Here is a 24,254-nt window from a genome sequence, read left to right on the forward strand (position 1 = left end):
TGGTTTTACATTTATATTCACATCCCCATAAAAAAAAATGTGCCTCTTCTGCTTCATTTTTTTTTAGTGGCAGAGTTTACTACATTGGGGCTAAATACCTAAATCTCCTGAATCACAGAAGATTAGGGCTCTTCCTAATGTACCTCTCTGTTGTGAGTATCTTTCTTTGGATTTTTCCAAAGGACATAGGCAAAACCTTATTATCAATCCTCAATCCTTCCCTCCTTTTCTCTTTACCCTTGACTCCCTGCCGCCCTCCCTTCCACCTACCACTCTTTGAAGGTGGAAGAATCCAGGTCCATAACTTTTCCAGTTCAGCCTCTTCTGGTAGAAGTGACTAATTCACTCTTTCTCCAGGCCACGGAATTATTAAGGAGTTTGAGAACTTCCTTTTCAGTCCAGTTATTGTCTGCCACCTCATAGGGTAGTCTTAGAAACCTTGTTGCTCCTGGTGATTACCCTTGGTAATCTCCACTGGGGATGTTCTGAACAAAGTGATCAGCAAGCCCTCTCCTAATTACTATATTTCATAATCTTGACAGGGCGCACTCTGTTGGAAAAGCTGTTTAGCCAGCAAGAGAACGCACCACCTGAAGAAGCAGAGAAATTTTGTTCTCGGATTATTGCGATGGGTCTTCTACTTCCTTTCAGCGACTGCTTCAGGGAACAGTGTAACCAGAGTGCCCAGCAAAGCTCAGCTCCATTTGATGTAAGTCATGGAATTTATCCGTGCTTGTATTCTAGGCTGCAGGAATGGTATCTTTGATCTGTAATACTCTCTAATCACCCTATGTGCTCTGAAACAGAACATCATACATGCTGCCTTTCCCCAGTGTCTCTCAGTAGGTTTTCTCAAATGAACTCAGTATGTTCCAGGTTTTCACATTTTTCCCCTTTATAGCTGCTTTTTAATCTGTCAAACTTCCTCTGCTTAGCTGACAGTTATAGTGATTATTTTCTAGCCTGTATCTCAGTCACTGATGAGTGTATTGACCAGATAAGTCAGCTTTCTTGGCTTTGCAGGTACTTAGATATACATTCTTCCAACTGCATTTTAGCATATAATATCCTTCCTATGATTCAGCTGATGCTATTCCACAGGGCAAGACTGTTGTTCCCATTGGGCCTGGGTTTCCATGAACCCTTGGATACTACATCAGTACATTTCATAACTCATTTATGTATTTAAATAATCACACGAAGAAGCTTCATTGTTTGTTCCCTACCCACTGATAATCAAGACAGTTAATGCCCCAGGAAAGCAATTCAAAAGGCATAGTCATCATTATTAAGAACATCAGCACAATTGGATTGTTAAGAAAAAGATATCACTCATCTTTCTCAGAGGTATGTGATTTGTATGACGTATTGGCTTCAATGGGATCACATTTGAGAATAAATGCATAAGAATTCCTGTCAGAAATGGGCTAGTCAAATCAGCTGGATAGCGCTCGGTACTAAAAAAGACAAAATCATGACATTAATTTCATATTCAGTTCCAAGACTGTCTCATCCGCTAACCCAGGCACTGCCTCTTAAAGGTGGGTATGTTCTTTGTTAGTAGTAAGGAGTTTTAGAAAGAAATGTATAGCCCTTGGAGGGAGAAGTGTAAAGGAATAAGAGGAAATGCTTTGTTTCTTTTTTTCCTTTCCTTCGGTGGGCCACAGAAATCCTTGTTCTTGCTCAATTTCTGTTCAGAACTTGCACTAAAATGGGTCAGCGGCTGAACAGGCTATTTTGTCACCTTCTGGCTACTTTCCTTCTGAGAGAAGTTTCCCTAGGATATTCAGTAACTTGTGAAGCCTTCTTCTCGAGGCTATTCTTTTGTCTCTCTTCAAAGCTTGTGAGTGTTCTTTTTGAACAGGGACATGTCAGCTGACCATTGCTGGCTGGGTTTGTTCAGCACCATAAAAATAGTTCCCCTTGCCTATAGGAGCAATTGGATGAATCTGAGCCTTTCCCTCTCTCCTCTGACAGAGGTATGAGTCATCATGGAGACAGAACTTGAGGAGCATAATAAGTAGGGAGAAGACAGTGTTTATTTCCTCTCCCTCAGAGTTTTGAAGCTTTTAAAGCCAATCACTAAAAGAAATTGGATCTTGGCAAGTCAGAAGAGACCTCTGATAAACAGAAATGCAGCAAGCTGCTGTTTACAGCCCGTGTTCAGCACCTGCCTTTGCTTGTCTCTGTTCCCAAGGCAATTTATACTCTTTACCATGAAGCTCAGAAGCAAATCACATGAAGGAACAGGGGGGATGGGGGTGGGGTGGGAAAGAGGAGGTAACCAGAACAGAGTAACTGTCTCTCTCACTTCTATTTCTTCTTTCTCTTTATTTGCTGGAGGAGACAGCCTCCCTCCTCAACCCCTCAATGCTATCTCCCACCCAGCCACATGCTGATGCAGTGAAGGACTATATATCTGCCTTTGGGCCCGCTTTGCTCATTTGGAAGAGGGGTATTACCATGTTGGTCATAGTGTGATGAACTTTTCAGGTATAGCAATTCTCCATCTACTAAGTTATGGAGGGGTTGCAGTCTGCATTGCAATGCCCACACTGATGAAATTACAGATACTTGAAGTATATATTTGGGGAGACCAGTTTCTTTTACTCTGTTGATGATGTTAGAGTACAGTTCTACCAACCCCCCCAAAAAAAACCCATGTCATTCCAGCAACTTAGGGAGGAATTTTTTTTCAAGGAGGGACTCTGTTTCCCATTTTTCTCCAGCTTTTTAGGGGAAAAAAAAAAACTTGCTTTTTCCTCACCTTCTCCTGAAAAAAAAAAATCCCGAGTGAAAAAAAATTGAAAATGAGAAAAAAAAACATAGGCAAGTCAGGAGAGAAATTAAAAAAAGAAAGAAAGAAAGAAAGCAAAGCTTTAATAAGCCTCTGTAGAACTCTGACTGTTAGTAATCAAAAGATGGGTCACTCAAAGAAGTCTGTACTTTGTTCAAAGTAATATTAGGATCACTAGAAGTTCAAGGAGTCTGAGATGTTCAGAGGGGACCAGTATGGAATATATCTGTTGTCAATGAAAGAAAAAGTTTAATCCATGTTACCAAATAACTGTTGGGAGGACTTCAGACTCTACATACACATCTAAGAGGGTCAGTCATTTACAGTATTAAAAATATGGCTGCAGCTCTTCCTTTCCCTTAGTGTTCTTCCATAGCAATGTTAATTTCTTTTCCTTTTTTCTTCTCCTAAATCTTCTCAAAGATATTTAATGCAAATATTTGGAAAAGCCAAACATTTGCCTCACGATTTCTGAGTTGTGGTCATTTGGCATAGCTTGAATATATAGTTTGTTCTGTTGAATGAGTCTTTTATTTTAAATACTCATGTTTACAAAAATCACAGAGACCTCCATTTCTGTTTATGACCTGTAAGTGGAAACATGAGAAGTGTCCTTTTCTTCACTATCAGTGAAATCCTTTTCTTAATTTTCAAAATCGTAAAAGAATAAGTTGCTAAGAACTCTTGCTAGGACTTAATTGGGACCTAATAAATGCTTCTTGATTGATCACAACTCATTTCAGGAGGAGGAAAAACATAATTTAATGTCTGTGATACATAGAGAAGAGTGCCCTTTCAGCTAAATGTTAATTTTCTGGAAGACACTAAATTTGTTACCCATAAATTAATTTAGTGACTAGAGAGTCAAAAAATAAAGATATAAAATTAAGACATAAAGCACAATCCTTAAATTGATCTTTTAAAAATAGAGTTAATTTATTGTTTTATCCATTCTTTTTGTCATACTCTTTCTTTTTATGTTATTAGTAGAAGATTCCAGATGCTACCACATAATTTCTTTCTCTTTTTCATATAATCATGACATCTAATTCTCTAACTCCCTCACTCATGAAAAAAACTCCAAAATAAAAGTGCTTCAGAGCTAATAGGAGATAAGTCTGGGATTTTGTCACTGTGCTTAGACTCTGCAGCTTGTACAATAGAGTTGTAGGCCATGGAAGGTATTTTGTGACCTGTCAGGGAAGGGATGTTTTTTTAAAAAAACCATTGCGGGCAGCCTTTCTCATTTGGCATCATGAATTTGAAATGGTTTGCAAGCCCTAAAGCACTGTATAAATGTGAGCTTTAATTTAGTCATTATTTTTCTGGAAAATCTGCTTTCTCTCCTAACTTCCTTATTTCTGACAGTGGTACCTCATTCACCCAAGCAACAAGCATTTATTATTCATCAGATTTAGTAATAAATGGTAGAGATACAAAGACAGAAGCAAAATATCCCTTGCCCTCAAGAAGTTTGCACTGTATCATGGGAAATATCGTGTAAACAAAGGAGAAGGAAGCTGACATATTCTTAATATACTTGTAATATATAATATTTTACTCCTATAATTATAATGTATTATATATACCTACATATGTGTACTTGTAATATTTATATATCATACTTATAGTATATTACATATTATAACATACTATAGTGTATTGGAATCTATTATTAGGATAGATTCCAAAATATTATATTAAGTAATTATAAATATTATACTATGGTTTAACAATATGATATATATGTAATCTGTCATATATATTTAAAGTTATAGTCTATAAGCACAGGGACTGGTGGGAAGAAGGAAGGATATGGATATGGGTCAAGAAGAAAACATCTGCAGTTTGAAGCAGCTGAGCCAGTAGTTGGAGAGGCTAGAGATGGAGCAAGACAGTTGGACTCCATCCTTAATTACTCTATATAATTAGATTTGCTGCCTATCCATATTGACCCAGATTTCAATATAATATTGGATTCCAATATAATAATTGCATACTTATATTTTATTAATTATATATTATATGTAATATAATATATGCTATATATTATAAGATAATGTAATTAATATTGGAATATATCCTAATATACTTATAATACCTATTGACATGCTTATGCTCATAATATATATACTACTATGGGCTCCTCAAGGACAGGTACTGTTTTGGCTTCTTTTTGTATCCCCAGTGCCTTGCTCTGTGCCCGGCACATTGTAAGTGCTTCACATATTCTTGTTGACAAGGTGATTTTGGGAAAGGGACAGAACTAACAAATCAGGAAAGGTTTCAGGTACAAGGAGTCTTGTAAGCTGAATATGGGAAGGAATTCACCATTATCAGAGGCATAGGTGAGGAAGGAGTTCACTTGAGACATGGGGTGAGGGAGGTCAGAATTGAAGGGGGAGAGATGGAGAGGAGGGGCATGCAGCTAAGGAGAAAGGTATGGAAACAAGAAGTGGATTGTCCTATGTGAAGAAGAGCAAGAAAAAGCCAGTTTTGGTCATGATCCACAGAGTTAATGAAGCAAGTAATGTGTAATAAGGCTTAAAACCAAGACTGGGTCTAGGTTGTTAGGGGTTTTAAATACCAAACAAAAGGGTTTGTATTTGATCCTGTGGTAACAGGGAGTTATAGACATTTATTGAGCAGGAGAGTGACACAGTCAGACCTGTGCTTTAGGAGAATCACTTTGGCATCTGTGTGGAGGATGTTATGAGAGGGGAGAAAGATTTAGGTAGGGGCTGCATTTAGGAGGTCATTGTAATAATCTACATGAAAGTTGATAAGGGACTGAATGAGTAGAGGGTAGATGTGAAAAAAAGGTTGTAGAAGCAGGTGATTGTTTGGATACGTGGGTAGATAAAGAATCAAGGGTCAAGAATGATTCATTACATTGTGAATATGGGGGACAAAGAGAATGGTGTCCTCAACAGAAAAAAGTAAATTGGGAAACTATATTGGGATATGTTTAGGGGAACAATGAGTTGTTTGAACATACTGACTTTGAGATGCTTAAAAGATATCAAGTTTGAAATGTCAAATGGGCTGTTATTGATATAGGACCAGAGGTCAGCATAGACTACAAGGGCTGGATACATTAATATGGGTGTCATCTACAAAGAGGTGATAATTAAACCCATGGAAGGTGATGAGACCACCAAATCAGAAAGAGAAGAGAAAAAGGTTTAGGATAAAGCCTTCAGGTACACACCCACAAATAAACAACACAATACAGCTGCTATGCAAAAGAAGGGCAAGGAAAAGGAAATGAGCATTGATATAGTGCCTACTGTGAGTCAGGTATTATGCTAAGAGCTTTACAAATATCTCATCAGACAGGTAGGAAAGAACCAAGACTAGGAGTATCACAAAAACTCAGACAGGAAAGAGTGTCCAGGAGGAAGAGAGTGATCAACAGTGATGTCAAGAAGTCAAGAGTCAAGAAGGCAGGAGTCATGAAGGATTGCTCTGAAACGTAATCTCTCCCTATCTATTGGTTCCTCCCTGATGCCTACATACAGATCCCCAACCTTGAAAAAGACTATACATCCCCTCAAACTATCATGCAAAATCTCTCCTTTCTTTAATAGCCAAACTCCTAGAAAGAGAGAAAAAAGCTGTCTATAGCTGTTGCCTACCTTTGTCTCTTATCAGTCACTTTATGACCTTTCGCAAACTGGTTTCCAGTCTCATCCCTCAAGTGAAATTGTTCTCTCCAAAGTTACCAGTGATCTCTTAACTGGAAAATTTGATGGTCTTTTCTCAGTCCTCCTCTCTCTTGACCTCTTTGCAGCATTCAATTCTGCTGGCTGCCTTTCCTCCCGGGTAGTTTCTCCTTTCTGAGGTTTTACGACATTGTTCTCCCATGGTTCTCTTATTTCTTTGACCTTTACTTTTCCATTTCCTTTATAGGGTCATCATAGATCTTGCACCACCCCCCAACTATGGATATATCAAACAATCTGTCTTGTGCCATCTTCTGTCTCCACATTTAATTATAATCTATGCAAATGACTCACAGATCTGTCTATTTAGCTCTAGTCTCTATACAGCACTGTAGTACTGTCTCCAAAAACTCCCTATTGGAATTTCATACTGGATATCCCACAGACATTTCAAACTCAGCATGTCTCAAACTAAATTCATTATCTGTCCTATCCCACAGACATTTCAAACTCAGCATGTCTCAAACTAAATTCATTATCTGTCCTCTCAACACAACCCCTTCTGACCTTACTCCATATTTCTAATCAGTTATCAATTCTTATTGAGTCTTTTTTCATAACACCTCTTGCATCCATCCCTTTCTCTCCACTCACACAACTACCATAGTAGTTCAGGACCTCATTACCTCTTAACTGGTCTATTTCAATAACTTCCTAATTAATGTCTTCCTCTATTCCAATTCACCCTCCACAAGACGCCAAAATTACTTTTCCAAAAACATCAAAACAGACCATATCATTCACTCAATAAACTTCAACGGCTCTCTATCACCTCTGGAACAAATATAAACTCTTGATTATTCAAAATTCTTCAAAACCTGGCCCCAATTTTTCTTTCCAGCCTTTTTATACATTATTCCTTCTGTCATACTATATGGCTGAGTTTCTTAACCTGGGATCCCAGAACTTTTTTTTAAATTTAATTTTGATTATTGAACTTGAGGATAATTGATTTCCTTTGTAATCCTACGTATTTTATTTTATGCATTTAAAAACATTCCAATAAGGGGTATGTAGGCTTCACCATGCTTTTAAAGGGGTCCATGACAGAAAAGTTAAGAACCCCCAGCTTAGTACCTAGTTAGCAAGTACATAGTTAACATAGGAGGCTTTCCAACCTCCCATTCCCAGCTCAACCATATTCATCTCCCACTTTCCAGATGATTGACTTCCTCAAGATCATTATCCCTCCAATAATTCAGAGTTTCAGGGTCTTTTTCTTGATTCAGTCTTTCATTCTATGGTCTTTTCTTACCAGGGACCCTTACTATACTCTATCTGAATTTGTCTTAACTTGATTGAAGGGTGATTTTTGGTCCAGCTGTCAAAATTGCCCTTTATGTGGTTGAAAATATCAACTACCCTGAAGCGTCAATTTTATTTCCTTTTTAAAAATTAACCTTTTGAAAATTGAGAGAAAACCTAGTGATCTTTTATTACCTGCACAGCTTAAATAATTCAGGTAAGAGATGATAAAAGGGCAACATTAATTCATTTCTCATGTGAAATTGGATTTTTTTTCCTATATGTACTTTAATCTATAATTCATATTGTACATATGGGATATGTAGTATGTCTCAAAAGCATGACATTACACTTGTTGCTGCATTTTTTTCCTTTACTCAACTTGCATTTTTTGGAGGAATGCCATTGGTTGTACATGGAAATGTGTTTCATGAAAGATAAAGAGAAGGGGAAAGGGTATTTTACAAGAGGGAGGCAGAGAGCCCAGTGATTTTTTAAAAGTAATTTTTTGGACTTCAAGTTGGGTTTATAAATATATGTTGATAAGGGCAGCAAGGTAAGCATCTGAAAAGAATGTAAACCCCTTGAGAGAAGAGACTTTCATTTCTGTCTTTGTTTCCCCTAGCAGACCACACAAAAGGTGTCTAAGTTCTTGCTACTTAATGGACATCTCTGTTTTAAAAATTTGGTAGTTTGATTTCATTTCAGATAAGCAAAGTTTCTTCTCTTTGAAGTGGGTGGAGCCAAGTCAATTGCACCATTAAAAATGAACCAATTAAAGGCAAATTGGACTTTTTTTTTTTAACCTGTAATCCTTGCATTTTCATTTCAGGTAAGGGTTAGGAGATTTTAAAGAAACTACAAGGATCTCAATTACCCAGGCTGGAAACCTAGGTGTCATCTTTATTTCCTTATTCTTTATTACGCCTCTCATAAGATATCTGTTGTCAATCCTGTAGATATTACCTTCATTACATCTTGTATGTAATATTGATCCCCTTCTTTCCTGCTCTGCCACCACCCTGGTATAAGCCCTCATCTTACCTGGACTATTATAACAGTCTAATGTTTAGTTTCCTGGCCTCAGGTTTCTCCTGAAGTCCATCTTCCACTCAATTGTCAAATTAATCTTCCTAATCTGACCATATCAGCCTTTCTCCCTGCCCCTTCCATCCATCCAGTGTCTCTCTATCACCTCCATGCTGAAGTATAAAATCCTCTCCTTGGTATTCAAAGTCCTTCACAGCCTGCAAGTCCTTCACTCCTACCTTCCCTGTCTTCTTGAATTTTACTTATGACTTCATGGTGTATGACCCAGTGAAACTGGCCTCCTTCTAGTTCTTACTCCATTAAACTCCATCTCTTGACTCTAGGCATTTTCACTAGCTATCTCTCATGTCTGCAATTCTCTCTCTTGGGGCAGCTAGGTGGCACAGTGGATAGGGTTCTGGCCTTGGAGTCAGGAGAACTTCAGTTCAAATCCAGCCTGAGACACTTGACACTTACTAGCTGTGTGTCCCTGGGAAAATCATTTAACCCCAATTGCTTCACCAAAAAAAAATTCTCTCCCTCCTCATCTCTGCTGCTTGACTTTCTTCATATCCCAGCCAAAATCCCACCTTCTACAAGAAGCTTCTATTGATCCCTTAATGCTAGTGCCCTCCCTCTCTGATTATAAACACTTTATCTTACATTTATTTTGTTTTGCTTAGCTGTTTGCATATTGTACTCCTATACTGACTATGAGTTCCTTCAGAGCAAGTATAATCCTTTGCCTTTCTTTGTACTTTGAGTATTTGCATACAGTAGATAATAAATACTTATTGACTGGTGATTGTTGTTGGTTTATAGAAATGATAACTGGAAGGGGAATTTAGGGAATGTTTAACATATTCTGTGGGTTCTGAGAAGGAAAAAAATGTGAAATTGCTGAAGAAAGAATAGTAGCTATGGAAATTGGCCCTTCAGGAAAATTTGGAAGACAGGAATAAGATAAAAAATGTTTATGAAAGCTTATTTTTTAAAGTGCATTTCAGTTTCCATCTTACAATAAGAAAAGTGAGCTTAGAAAATGAAGAGAAGTTACACTGACTCATTCTTGTTTTTTCAAAGTTGATGTTAAATGCTGACAATTAGTATTGGGATTGTGTCTTCCTCTTCTTTGAAAATGCATCAACAGTTAACATAGTTCCTAGCATACAGCATGCTTTCAATGAATATATGTTGGTTGATTGATTGATTGATTGATTTAAAAAAGAGGAAGCTGAATAAAATCCAGCTGGATGGAATTATGAAAAGAGAGGTAGCACTCCGAGAAATTGATTAAAAGGCTGATGTTCCAAACCAAGAGAAGAAGCTACGTCAGGGTAGATGCTAAGGGGCTGTAGTTCAGTTTAGTCAAGTGCCTATTAGGAAAACAGTTTTGACCCAAGATTGGAGAAGATGCACCTTTTCTCAAATAGGAAAACATCAATCCTTTCCCAAACATCTATAATGTCCCTGCGAAGTTGTCATTCAATATGTTTGAAGGCTTCTCAAGTGATAATAAGCCCACTCCCATTGTACTTTTTCACAGCTTTGCTGGTTAAAGGAGTTTTTTTCCCTACGTCAACTTGAAATCTACGTTGTCACTTTCATTTGTTGCTTCTGCTCTCTAGGTTCAAATGACAGCCTAATAATGAAAGACAGTGATCCCTAAGTGTTGGGGCTAGACCCTTGGAAGAGAGTGATTAATGTCAAAATTAAGTTAGGTGAGTAACATTGGATTATGGTTTCATAACTTCTCACGAAAATATTTATTTTGGATCTCAAGATTCTTTCTCAGTGTAGCACCATAAGTTGCATAATAGAATAAACTTTGCATATGTTGTACTACTCTAGACTTAATGGGAAAAGGTTACCATTGGTAAAATGGAGGGGAGAGAAAGACAGACACAGAAGGACAGAGACAGAGATTGAGAAGAGAAAAAGAAAAGAAAGCAAGGGTATGATCCTGTGAGTATAGCAGAAAGTTTCCTAAAACATGCCATAATAGACTCCCTCTTCAGTAATATATTTTTTTAAATTTTGGATTCAAATTAATATATATCAGCTATGATATGAAATAATGAAAGGTTCTGAAATATCTTCTCATGTTTAGGTATGTGGGAGAAAACTGTTAGGGCCTATGTTCCACATCAGTGTGTCCAGGGGGCCAATACTGCTATTTGGTCTCATCCAATCTGGAGTGGCTGAGGTAGGGTGTGTGATAAAACATTCAGACATAATAGTTTATAGAATCCTTTTCTCTTCAGCCACAGATGAGGGTTGATCATATCCAGGATAAATTATGTTTAAAAGCTGTAGCAAAACTGAGTCATTTTAATTGTTTTCTCCTTATTCTCCATTGTTAGGAGAAAAATATTTCCTCTCTGAGTTCATGTGGTAGGTCACTGCTGCCAAAATATATTTACTACAACGCAGAAATTATAGAGGTAAAAACTGAGGTTAAATTATTATACTCAAACATAGGTTCAGGCCTGAACTCCTTAGGATTCTCACAAGCCCTCTTATGGGCAAAATTATGTCAGAGTGATGGATGTAATTCTTTTACATATCAAAATCTTATAAATTCCTCTTAGGCCATAAAAGTTAAAGAAAAAATAAAACCATGATCCCATACTTCCTTTTGGGTCATAAAAGCTGAACAAACTAAATTGAATGGAGTGGTGATCTCATACATCCCCTAAGGAAAAAAAAATTATCAAACAAATTCTATTGGAAAACTAAGTCAGGTTACAGATTGAAGTACATTCAGAGGGTTAACAAAATGGCTGATGGAGGGGAAAGATTTACATCTCCCCAAGGTGTCAGGGACAATAGAGATTCTTCCTCTGGCTTTTTATCTAAGGAATCTTCAAGGCTCTAAGTAAATTTTCAAGTTTTGGTCAGGTGAGGTTAATATTAACCAAAAGTTGCAGGATGAATAATAGGAAATCAAAAATGCTCATTACACCATCCTTTGACAAAAACAACAAATTCCTTAGGAAGAGTCATAGAGAATTGCAAGTCCTCTGGAGATTGCTGTTTTGAAAAGCTTTCTGCCCTGGAGGTTAGAGAAATGCTCTCAGCTTTTTTTTTTCCCTCTCAAAGGATGTTGCTGCTTTTGGAATTCTCAAGGGTTATACACTAACAAACTTATCTGATGAAAGGTGTTTTAGATGAAGGGATTTTTTTTTTCTGCATTGCTCATTAAGCCTTTGGTCCCGGGGGGGGGGGGGAGTGGGTGGTGTTGTGTGGTGTGTGTGTGTGTGGTGTGTGTGTGTGTGTGTGTGTGTGTGACTTGAGGAAGTTCTTAGCTGAGAAAAAATTAATTGGTTTCCAGGCAGTAAAGAGAATTGCCTAGAAATGCTATTCAGTAAAGTAAGCTAATTCCACATTTTGGTACTTACAAGAATTCCCCCCTCCCCTTTTCCTCCTTAAACACACTCAGTGTTCCCATTAGAAGGGAATGAGATGTGAAATGCCTTTATTTTTCATTCAAGAAGATCTAAAAAAATTGTACCTTTTAAGAGGTGTTTGAAATACTTTCCTCCAACATTTTATCATTCTTTTTTATACTTAAAAAATAAACAGGCTTTGTTCTCCTTTTCTCTTTGTCCCCCTTTCACTGTTTTATATGTGTTTCCCTGAATCTTTCACTGAATGGAAAAGAAGTATTAATTAGAAAAAAATTCTAAGTCATAGAAAATAGGGTTTAGAATAAAATTCCATAACGCAAGGTGATTTGCATGTGGCTCTAGAATGTCTTTTCCTATTTGCATGAAATAGCTACGTATCTAATTATTTATGTACATTTTGTACAATGTGTACATTTGTGACAGTGTTTCACCTATCAGTGTTCTGTTTACAACGATTTCTAACCTGATCTTTGGGGAGTAAGGAGGGCACAAATGTCTTCCTTATATATGTGTAACATGGGACAAATTGCCATTGACATAGTGTTGACATCTACCTTGCCCCTGCACCCTAAGTACCATCAGGTCTCTCTACACGACCTGCTTAGAACCTTCTTGTATGTGTCACTTCCCCCATTAAAATGTGAGCTTCTTGAGAGTAGGAACCACTTTGATTTTCAATTTGTATCTCCAGGGCTTAGAACAGTGCTTGGCACATAGTAAATATTTAAGAAATACTTTGTCATTCATTCATTAGCTTATTATATTTCTAATGATGGATGTATTTAGTGCAAAATATCTTTTGCATTTACTATTTGTTCTATTTCAATGCTGTCTTATAGTGTCAGAATTTAGGACTGGACTGGGCTAATAAAGTGATTGAAAAGGACATTAGTAATGGGTACATCCACAGGGCACTGCTAAAAGTTCAGTAAATATAACATCTTGTGCCTAATTTTAAGATAAATAGAACTAGTCAGACTTCCTTTAGAGATGCATCTTTTCAGTCTCCCAAAAAGATTCCAGTTTTATGGGGTGCCCTCTGCTGGTGACTTCAAATTCTGAGTTTTCTTAAAAAGTAATTTTCCAAATACTGTCAACTAGGTTGAGAAAAATCTTAGCTAATAGCATTTGATTTATAAATGAAATCTAATAATTTCATAATATTAAACTTCTTACCAGTAAGTTAATTGAAAAATAAAGCCAACTTTTTAGTCATTGGAAAGGAAATAGTATTGTTGATATTTTATTCTTTGTGTGTGTATATATGATATACATATATAAAAACTCATTTTGTTGTCTGTAATATACACATTATATAACATAGAATGCTTTCTATATCGTTTTCTATGTATGCAATATAAAACATAAAATAAAACTGATCTGTAAGCTAATTGAAACACAAATGCAATATTTTATTCATTGGAAAGGAAATAGTATCGCTGATATTCTTTTATATATGTCATTACATTTTATATAAATTATAAATTTACATAATATATAATATGCTTTACATATCATTTGTTATTTATGCCATATAATCTATAATTAAACATGGCTGATCTGTTACATATAACATGTCATATATGTTATAGATATATTATTATTTATTCTTTGTTGTACATAACTCAGATGTTATATAATACGTATAACAAAGAATATCAGCTCTAAATTTTGATAGCTACCTATAAAATAGCTAGATTACTACCTATGAAAACAGAGAAATGCCTATATAGTCAAGGTCATAATTGCATGATCTATGTAAATAATGGCTCATGTTGATTTGTTAGGATTCTTATATCACCCAGCATTCTTATATCATGTTTTAAGAATTCAGGACTGTTTCATAAAACTCCTAATTTTTGCCTCTATATTATTCTGAGACTAAAATAATTCCAAAATTTCAAAAAAAATCCTCTTTTCATTAAGTCACTTCAAAGTCAGTATTACTGAAAATGTGTTGCTTGTGATGTAGCCCAGTATAGTTTGAAAGAGCACTGTACTTGAAGTCATAAAACATGTGGTTAGACATCATCTCATTCACTTTGCCAGTTGTGTGACTATTGGCAAATTACTTAAGCATCACTTTCCTCCTGACATAATAACAACAATATACTGACTACCTTGAAGGCTTGGGTTGGGCAAAGTACTTTGTAAGCCTGAACGTGCTATATAAACATCAGTTGTTATACATACTTTTTTTTTTTTGGTTAATTATTCACACATGTATCAGAACAGAAAGATAGTTTCACATAAAGCTTGTATGTAAAAAAAAAGGAAGTGTTAAGGACCAACGTTGTTGCCCTATCAAGAACTTTTTGCAATGGATCTATTTCTGGTAAAAATACTTTAGCTGTACAGTTCCCAATTTCGGTAATGCTTTTAAAGAGTTACCCTCTTAGCCACTTATTATGATTATTTATTGATATTACTAACACCTAATGCTCACTTCCTCAGTAAACTTCAGGCTTCCATTTAGCACCAATGGAATACAGAAAAGCAGCATAGGTGAAAATGCAATCTATTGATTGGGAATACAAAATAACCCGAAAGCTAATAGCAGGTTCACGTGTGCTTGCTGCGGAAGGAGGAGCCACGGGAAAAGATTCAGAGCCCACGTGAATAAGCATAATAGGGGAGGGGCTAAGGACCAGTACACGTTATGACTCAGCTGGTCTTTTCTCTCAATTTAGCCTTTCAGGCAACTGAACTGGGATTGGTTATTTAAAAAAAAAAAAAACAAAAAAAAAGCCGTTCTAAGTTTTCATTGGCTATGAGTGAGAAGGGGCTATTTTGGGCGAGCATCCAGGTGAAAAATAATTTGCCAGTATGCTTTAGGGTAAGGTAGGTCAGCTACTGGAACTTCATAGTTGAAGTAAGGAGTCTGCTTTAATTGTGATCACATTTACACTTTTGCCAACTTTTTTTTCTTTCTAAGATTGAGGTGATTTAGGACTGTGTGTGCGTGCGCGCATGTGCGTATTTGCATGGGGTTGAGGTCGCTGCCAGGGACCAGGACTGAAGAGTGGAAAGAACAACTAATTTCTGGCATTTAGGAGAGAGAGGGGTTTCCGACGTAGAATTTTATCATCTTTCAGTTCTGTGTTCTGGTTCTATTCCTTTGGTGACGCCCAGAGGTTTTCTTTCTCCATACTTTCTCTTCTCTCCTCTTCCCCTTTCCCCTTTCCCTCCTCCCTTTTTTCTCCCCCCCCCCCGGTTACTTTTCTCCTTTGTCTCTGTCTCTTCCTTTCCTCCCTCCTTTCCTATTCCTTCTTCCCAGTCTCTTCCTTTCCTCTCCAGAAGAGGAGCAGTACAGGTCACCACATCAGGCTATCATGTCTGCCCCTGCCAGCTCTCCTCAAACAGCCGAGAACGCCAAGATGCTGCCCAAACGTGATGGAGCCTCCAAGGAAAGCGTTGACACACTCTCTGATGGAGGCCACGCACTTTCCTGCCAGAACCCTTCTCCCAATCCAAAGTCATTTCCACCTTCACATGAATTACGTTCTCAAAACTGTGTTCCTTCTTCTGGACGCTACTCCCCAGGGCCTGAGAAAGGAATCCCCTTGTCTTTGGATGGCTTTGATTGTAATCCTAGTGACCGCACGATTGCAACTGGAAAAGGTGTGACTCTTGCTGCTAATCCTAGCAGTAGGAATATTCAAGTAGAATCCCAGCAGGTAGACAACGAGGGCTCTCCTGGCCTTCATAGTGTAGAGAGGACCACAGGATCTTTCCAAAACATGGCTCCGTCTTCAACAAGCCATTTATGTCACAGTGCGTCTCAATCATACTCTTTGATGGGCAATCACTACAGTGGTCTAATTGGGCACACCAGCAATTCTTCAATTGTTTCTCCAGGATTTTCCCCTCCTCCTGGCCATCGTGCCAAATCTCCTACTTCCAGTTCTGTGAGTCGAAGTGTTTCCTATCCGGTAGTATCTGCTAGTGACCGCTGTGGCCCTGTGTTCACCTCACAGAGCACCCCAGCTATTAGGCAAGTTAGAGATAATTGCTGTTCTGGGCAAACCAACTGTCAAGTATCCACAGCAATCATAGCAGGGCCCTCTGTAATAGTGTCTTACGACATTAATTCCAAGTGAGTCAGTCAGCCCTGAATAATCCTAGATAAGACTACACAGGATTCCTGATTTCAGCAGTTAACCCAACTAAGACGTCTGCAAGTTGTTCAATCTGTTCTGTAAAATAAAACATTTAGCTTCCTGAGCCCAGTCTAGAAGTTTCCACAATTTGTTTGAGAAACCTTTTCAACAAGAATACGACCCATGTACAGAAAAACGCCAATGGAGCCTGTGACTTCAATTATAGTCATCAGAGCTATCAGCTGCTTCTCACCTCTTCCAACACTTGCAACGCTTCTGTGTTCAGACATTAGGATGCTTCAAGACAAGCTAAAGCTCTCAGTGATATGTTTGGAATGTTAGCTTGACTCATAAAAATCTTCAAGGAAAATTAACCTTCAAGGGGACTTTTTGGATAGAATAAAGTGGTGTTCCCCTGCTGCTGGTTCATGGTAAAAGTTTACTCCTCATAGCTCTTAATTCTTAAAATCTGCACATATATAAACATGTCTCTTCTTGCTCCTCCTAGAAATTTGGGGTTTAGAGTTGGAAAGAATGTAAAGTATCTATTCCAAGCCTTCATTTTACATAGAGATGAGTAAACTGAAGCCCAGATTGTTGCCCAGGGTCCCACAGGAAATAAGTGCTGGAGTTTACATTTGAGCCAAAGTCTTTCCTTGTCTTTCCTTTGTACTATATTACTGTGTTCTTTTCCCTCTTGCTTTCTTGTTTCCCTACCTCATGGTCAATGTCTTCTCCAGTCCTCTAGAATGGAAGTGTGGGAGTCCCTATAGGGAATTTAGATATTTCACCTAGGCTGGAAAACACTGAAATAAAACAATTTATATGTAGTAATGCATGAAAAAGCATTGTATCTGTACTTAAAATTTATTACACAAACTGTTTATGGTTTTCAATAGAGAGAAGAAAATCTTACTCATTTCTCTGCAGAGGAAAAGTATGCTTTGCTTTAAATTGACATAATGTCACATAGTTGTATAGAGTCTCACCAGACTCTGCAAACACAGTTTGCATTGTTATTATTTTGATGCAAAGGCTATAATGATAATAGTCTATATTTCTCTAAGGATACAATGAGGGAGGTAGAGTAAGTGATTTCCAAGGTGCCTTCCAAACCTGACATTCTATACCTTTAAAAAAATAGTAATTGCTGTGTGTGAATAAAAATAATATGACTGAATTAAGCAAGTGTATATGAATTAATAAAAAATGACATTTAATTGCATTTTAAGATTTCCAAAACATTTACATACATAATTTCATTTCATAACAGCACTTCAAGGTAGATACTACAAATGGTATTATCTCCATTTTATAGATGGAAAAACCGAGGGTTAGCTTAAATGACTAGTACATGGTTATATAGCTATTAACTTCCAGAGTCAGGATTCAAATCCAATTTTAGAGCTTTTTTTAGTTGTTTCTAACAAATTTATGGATAATATTTTCATAAATGGCAGATAATTAAAAGGTTCAATATTAAATTAATGATATTATAATTGGAATAATAAAATGACCCTGCATTAGTGAATTTGACAATGATTTGTCCCTTTTTACTATATAAAATTAAATTTCATTTCTCAGCTGTGAGTCATCCACAGATAAACACTTCTTTCTATATCTCTGATATTTTCTTCTTAACTTCTGTGGTTATCCTCTGATGAGTCAGATTTTAGGCTTTTCATGAAGCAGCTAAGTGTTAACATCATAGACCTTGACATTTCAGATGCTTGGTTTTTCCAAGAGGTGGTATTTTTGAAGCAACTATAGATGGTATATAACAACATGTAAGTGTCAATCTTGTTTTAAGCCCCACCCCCTTTTTGTGACAAGGGACCTAACCACTCATTTTAATATGTCCACTTTTGATGTGTGAATTTGGGCAGAGTTCCTGAGACCTTATTACATTGACGCACTGATTGTGAGCAAAGAGAGTCATAAGGAATAATTAATATAACTTATTTTAAATGAAACTCTAACCTTGAAAGATTTTTTTTAACCAATAGACTCTTTTCTCTGATTGACATCTGTCAGACTCTAATTGTTAGACTGAATCTTTAAATAGCAATATAAAAGATCATCAAATACTATGCAAAACTGTCTTTTAGTGCCAACAGAGGGACCAAGAACTTAAAAGATCTCCTTTATAGTTATATGCTTTACTTGTAAAGCGAAGATTTGCCAACTTTATATCAGGAACAAATTTAAAAATGGGAGAACCCTCTGTTTAACTCCTTTTGACCCTAAAGAAGCTCTTTACTTCATCAGATATCATCTGCCACCTTGAAAATGAGATGCATAGGAGAGTCTTCTATGTTTGGGTAGTAAGATGTACCACTGAGGTAGATGTCTGTACACTTGAATTTTATTGCAGACTTAAGTAAATATATTTAGTCATTCCAAAATTATGTGTGCCTAGCCTCTTAGTAGACATAATGAGAATTACAAAAGAGTTATCTTCTGTCATAGAGGAAATAATAGTTTTATTTGGAGAGAGGATCTATGCAGCAGGGAGTGCTGTGGTTCAGTGACAGTGGTTTAATTCCTTGAATTGCTAAAATAGAGTGCTTCAATCCTTTTAGGAAAGTTAGCTTAACCCAGAGTAAGTTGTTCCCTGCCTACCTGCCCCTCACCCCCAAGCAATTAAAGCTTTCTTCCCTTTTGCCTGTATTACTGATACACAAATTGAGTCAAGGGTTACATATTTTCATTTGATCCAGAGTAGTGCCCTGGCTTGCTTGATATACATGCAAATCTGCCAGATTAAGAAAGGGCTGGCTCAAATGAAAACTAGCAGGAGAGTTTGCAGAAAGGCAGAGAGAAGGAAGAGGGCAGGACAAAACTGGGGAATGGTAAACTATCCAAATTGGCTGCAGTATAGGGCAGTGAAAGAAATTCAAGTCAGAGAATGTTGGAAAATGAAGTTGTATTCAAGTTAAATAGGAGATTATGCTGGTATGTAGTTTTTTTTTTTAATGCCTGCATAGATGTGTAGGTATTGCATATTGTTGTAATTTAATACCATTTATCATATCACTTCATAAATGGCTCCCAAGTTCCATCAGTAGAAAAATCGACTACCCATTAAACAACTCCACATGAACCCTAGTTTTTATATGCATGTTTATTTATTTCATTAAATGTTTCCCAACGACATTATAAAAAAATTAACAATTTTTTTCTAAAACTTTGAGTTCTGAATTCTCTCCTTCCATCCCATCCCTCCCCCACCTATTGAGAAGGCAAGAAATATGACATCGATTATACATATGAATAATGCAGAACATATTTACATATTAGCCTTGTGCCAAAAAGAAACATAAAATTTTAAAAGTGAAAAAAACTGGAAACTACCTTTCAATCTGTACTCAGAGTTCATCAGTTCTTTCTCTAGAGATGGATGACATTTTTCATCATGGGTCTTTTGGGATTGTCTTGGATCATTGTCTTGATCAGAGTAGCCAAGTCTTTTACAGTTGATCATCATTACATATTACTATGTACAATATTCTCCTGGTTCTTCTCACTTCATTTTGCATCAGTTCATAGAAGATTTCCCAGATTTTTCTGAAGCCATTCTGCTCGTCATTTTTTTTTATAGCACAATGGTATTCCATCACAAATATATACTACAACTTGTTCAGTCATTCCTTAATTGCTGGACATCCACTCAATTTCCAATTCTTTGCCACCACAAAAAGAGCTGCTGTATTTTTGTACAAATAGGTCCTTTTCATTTTTCTTTGATCTCATTGGTATATAGATCTGGTAGTGGTATTGCTGGGTCAAAGAGTAATCACAATGTTATACCACTTTGAACATAGTTCCAAATTTGAACCCTAGTTTTTAATAAGCTTGAGTTTCTCTCCATTCTTCTCTCCTTTCAACAACACACAAAGTATAATGAAAAATGATTTAGGAGTTTTATAAATGCCATAAAAGTCACATAGAAGCCTAATGGGAGAAGGAAACATTTCTCTGAATTGTCAGCAGAACAGAGTGTTTTAATAAATAAAAGCCATTTGGTTAAAGTCCAAACCACTTCCGGTATAGTCATAATTTCAAAGATTTAATTTATTGATTACACTTCAAAAGGCCTTTGCAGAGCCTTACCATGTAGACAATGCTGCAGTTGCAGAGAAAGAGTCTAAATTGCTCTGTGAAGTAATGCTATGTCAGGAAACTGGCTCCTACAATAGTGTAGGAGTCTTATAACAGCATTTTTTAGAGAAGGTTCAGTGAGTAAGAGACTATAAACCTGCTTTGTAGAAGGAGTAGTTTTTTCATGAGAAATATTTACAAGGGGAAGAAACAGGCTAAAGCACTAAGGGTGGAGATACTAATTGGCTTTGGGTTTGATAAGAAGCAATATAAACCACTCTGGTGGTGTGGAGGCCTGTTACAGTAGAGAAAAGGTGGGCCAAAAACTAATATTAATGAAAGTCAACCAAAATACTTTGACCAACAGGATAGACTTTAGTATGCATTTCCAGTGAAACTATATATTTAGTATCTTTTTTTTTTAGACTACATAATTGTCTATAGTAAATTGAATTGCAGCTATTGGAATGACCCATGAAGCGTGCTTGGGTAGCCTATTAAATAAGATAAGGGGTATCTGAACTCAGTTCTTCTCTCTTTTCCCTTGTCTCCCAGTTCTATTTCTTCGAAATTGAGTAACATAAATATTTCATAATATATAATGAGCTTTCTTTGTTTTTGTTTCGAAACAAAGACAAACAATTGGGAGAAATTAAAAGGTACTACGAATTTAAAATATGAGCTCTAGAAATTTAAAATCTTTTAATCTTTACTACTTATGCAAGGTGTGCCTAGTTTGGAGTAAAGAGACTATTAGGGTAAGGGTGACTGAAAAATAGTACTGACTTAAGTTCATTTAATATTAATTTTTTTTACAAATAATGCAATATTTGTTTACCTTTTTAAATAAGTGACAATGACAAGTTGGAAAAAAAAAAGAGACTTTCCTGAAATCAACCAAAATATAAGAATTGTACTTTTAAAACAATAGTGAAACTGTTTTGTAAAACTCTAAAAACTGTTGTTGTAAGACTCCTACACTATCACTAGGGGCCAGTTTCTTGACATAGCATTACTTCATAAAGCAACTTAACTTTGTTTTCCATTTGTAATACTATATGTTACCAGTTGTGACCCCTTTGGGGGTTTTCTTGGCAAAGATAGTAGTGTGGTTTCCCATTTCCTTCTCCAGCTCATTTTACAGATGAGAAAACTGAGGCAAACAGGCTTACCTGACTTGCTTAGGGTCACATAGCCAGTAAGTTTCTGAGGCAGGATTTGAACTCAGTGAGGGTCTTTCTGACTCCAGGCCTGGCACTTTATCCACTGTGCCACCTAGCTGTCATAGTGGCGTTTAGCTTCATTAAATTAGTGTTTTCTTAGCCATGATTATGTCTATAATGCTGCCTGTAAATGGAATTGAAATGCTAGTCACTGACAGACAGAATAATTTATTATGGCTACATACTGCTATGCTGTAGCCTTCATCTTGAGAAAGAGAGAGGTTAGCTTCCTTCCTGTCCGGTTTAAGTAGTGTATCAGCATATTCTCATCTACTTGAAAAATAGCCTTTCTTAATCAGCTTGAAGTAAAAGTCCTGCTTATGCTATATTCCTCTTCATATCTGTCATGTCAGATCTTAGGTTGAATTGTAGACATTATGTTGGCTTTTCAGACATTGAGTAAAAAACATTATTTTTCTAATCATATACCCCCTTTTTCTTTTCAGGGAACTTAAAAATAAGTTTCCTCTATGACTTTAATTGACATAATTAAAGTATTTAATTAAAGAATGTAAAGTACATATTTAAAGCTTGAAGTGATCTTCCCTTCATTTGGTAAATTCTTTTCTTCTACTTGACTCTTTTACCTCTTTGGGTTATAAGGTACAGAAAGAAATGTTATTATATATTAGTTCAACCAAAATGTCATTTAAGTTCTTAGGTAAGAACATAGAGGCACCTGTTTTAGGGGAAGGCCTGTAAGGTATTTAAGGAGAGCAGGTACTCTTTTTCCAGATATGATTAGAAATCAATATATCTGAGTGTCGCTTAGAGAATTTATATGATTCTTTCTTGTCACTGGTACTGTAAGGTAGATTACACAGGTTGGCCTCTCCATTTTGCAGATTAGGAAAGAGAAGCTTGTAAGAGATGAAGTGAACTTGGAGGGGTGGGAGGAAATAAGCTAAGTCAGAAAGTAGATATATAAGAACAGAACCCACACAGTTCTGATGCTTTATTATATCATTTCTTTATCTTTTCCCTTATTTGAAGAATCTTACAAGAATGCTATTTAACCACCTTGGTTACTATGCTTTATTGAGTATTAAACAGATACCACTAAGGGCCTCTGTTTTACCTCAGCTTTCAGCATATACAACTTTGTCCCAGGCCCCAAATTCTTTACACTCGTTCTGATTCTTTTGACTTAAACTCTGGAATTGAAATATTAGAATGATTATAACTAGATGCCTAAGTAAGTAATATCTGTGTTTTCTGAAATTTTTGCTTGTTTCATTTAAGAATCATGCATACCAGTTTATACTTTGAAACAGATTTAACAGTCACAATCTTAGCTTCTTCTTTTCTTTTCTTTTTTCTGTTTTGCTAGGCAATTGGGTTAAATGACTTGCCAGGGTCTCACAGCTAGTAAGTATCAAGTGTCTTGAGGCTAGATTTGAACTCAGGTCCTCCTGACTCCAGGTCTAGTGCTCTATCCACTGTACCATCTAGCTACCCAAAATAAAATAAGGTTCATTGAAAAACAAAGGCTCTCAAAATATATTAGATATTATAAATATTATCTTACAGAATATTCTTCCCCCAAAAGAAGTTAATTAGGGAATTTCCAGATTTTTTTTCTTTAAATCCCCCACCTGATCCCTGTTTACATTTGTATATTTCATTGTTTCAGATTATCTGCACTGCTTCTTACTTTATTAGTAATGATAATAAATAGTTTGCTGTATATTCTTATAGCTTAGGCTAGGTGTTTAAATTTCTTAGCAATGCAGGAAAGGAGGAAGAGTTACCATTACTCTTCAGCTGGCTCCTGACAGCTGTCTTTTGCAGGGCATTTGAAAAGAGTTTAGACAAAAAATCAGTTTTATGACATAATTGTTATCTTATTTAACAAACATTTATTAAATGACCCCTTAGACTTCCCATTACAGTGTTTGCATAAAATAATTAATGCATTCAATAGGTATCATTGTGTATCACAGCTACTTTTGCCACCTTTGCACTAAGAAAATAGGAACTCATTTGAATTGCTTTGCACATAGTATACACTTAATGTGTAGTGTAATGCACAATTGAGATTTTTGTATTGTGTTGTATTTTTTGTACTTTGTAAAGAGCTCTAGGTCAAACCAGCTTCTGTAAGTCTGCTTTCCTTTCATTTCCATATTTCCAACAAGAAGATCCAGGCTTGACTATTTAGAATGTTATCCTAGGATCATGAGGTTGGAATAAGGAAGGACCTTAGTGATCACTTATTTTACAAGTGAGAATCCAGGCCCTGAGTGTTAACAGAAGTGACTTGTTCACAGCAAGCCAAGCAGTAGGGCCAAGATTCAAAATTAGGTCCTTTGATTTCTACTCCTGCATTTTTTCTGCTATAGAATACTACTTCTTTTGCACACTGAAGCTCCATGACTTATTATTTTATGTAGTAATAGAGCAATGTGATATTTGATTGTATTTACCCTTAAAATGTTATGTTTGTACTAGCGTTACCATCTGCCAATATTATTGTTTTCATTAGTGAAAAAAAATGATATTTAATTATTTTAGAAAAGAGAATTATTGTTGTTTTTACTTTTTTTTTAATTTTAAAATAAACTTCAAGAGAGGATTATGGGAAGATGGTGGAGTAGGTCATAAAATTCCAAACTCTCAAGATT

General features: G+C 36.3%; 1 protein-coding gene across 1 annotated transcript in view; it reads left to right on the forward strand.

Moving 5' to 3' along the window:
- Nucleotides 1-24,254, forward strand: part of FMN2 (formin 2) — a 464,655-nt gene that overhangs the window by 55,255 nt on the left and 385,146 nt on the right. Inside the window, 1 exon segment of the mRNA XM_020982044.2 lies at nt 543-709. Coding sequence (XP_020837703.1) covers nt 543-709 — 167 coding nt within the window.

Source organism: Phascolarctos cinereus, unplaced genomic scaffold (genome assembly GCF_003287225.1).
Source record: "Phascolarctos cinereus isolate Bilbo 61053 unplaced genomic scaffold, phaCin_HiC Scaffold_5;HRSCAF=322, whole genome shotgun sequence".
NCBI lineage: Eukaryota > Metazoa > Chordata > Mammalia > Diprotodontia > Phascolarctidae > Phascolarctos > Phascolarctos cinereus.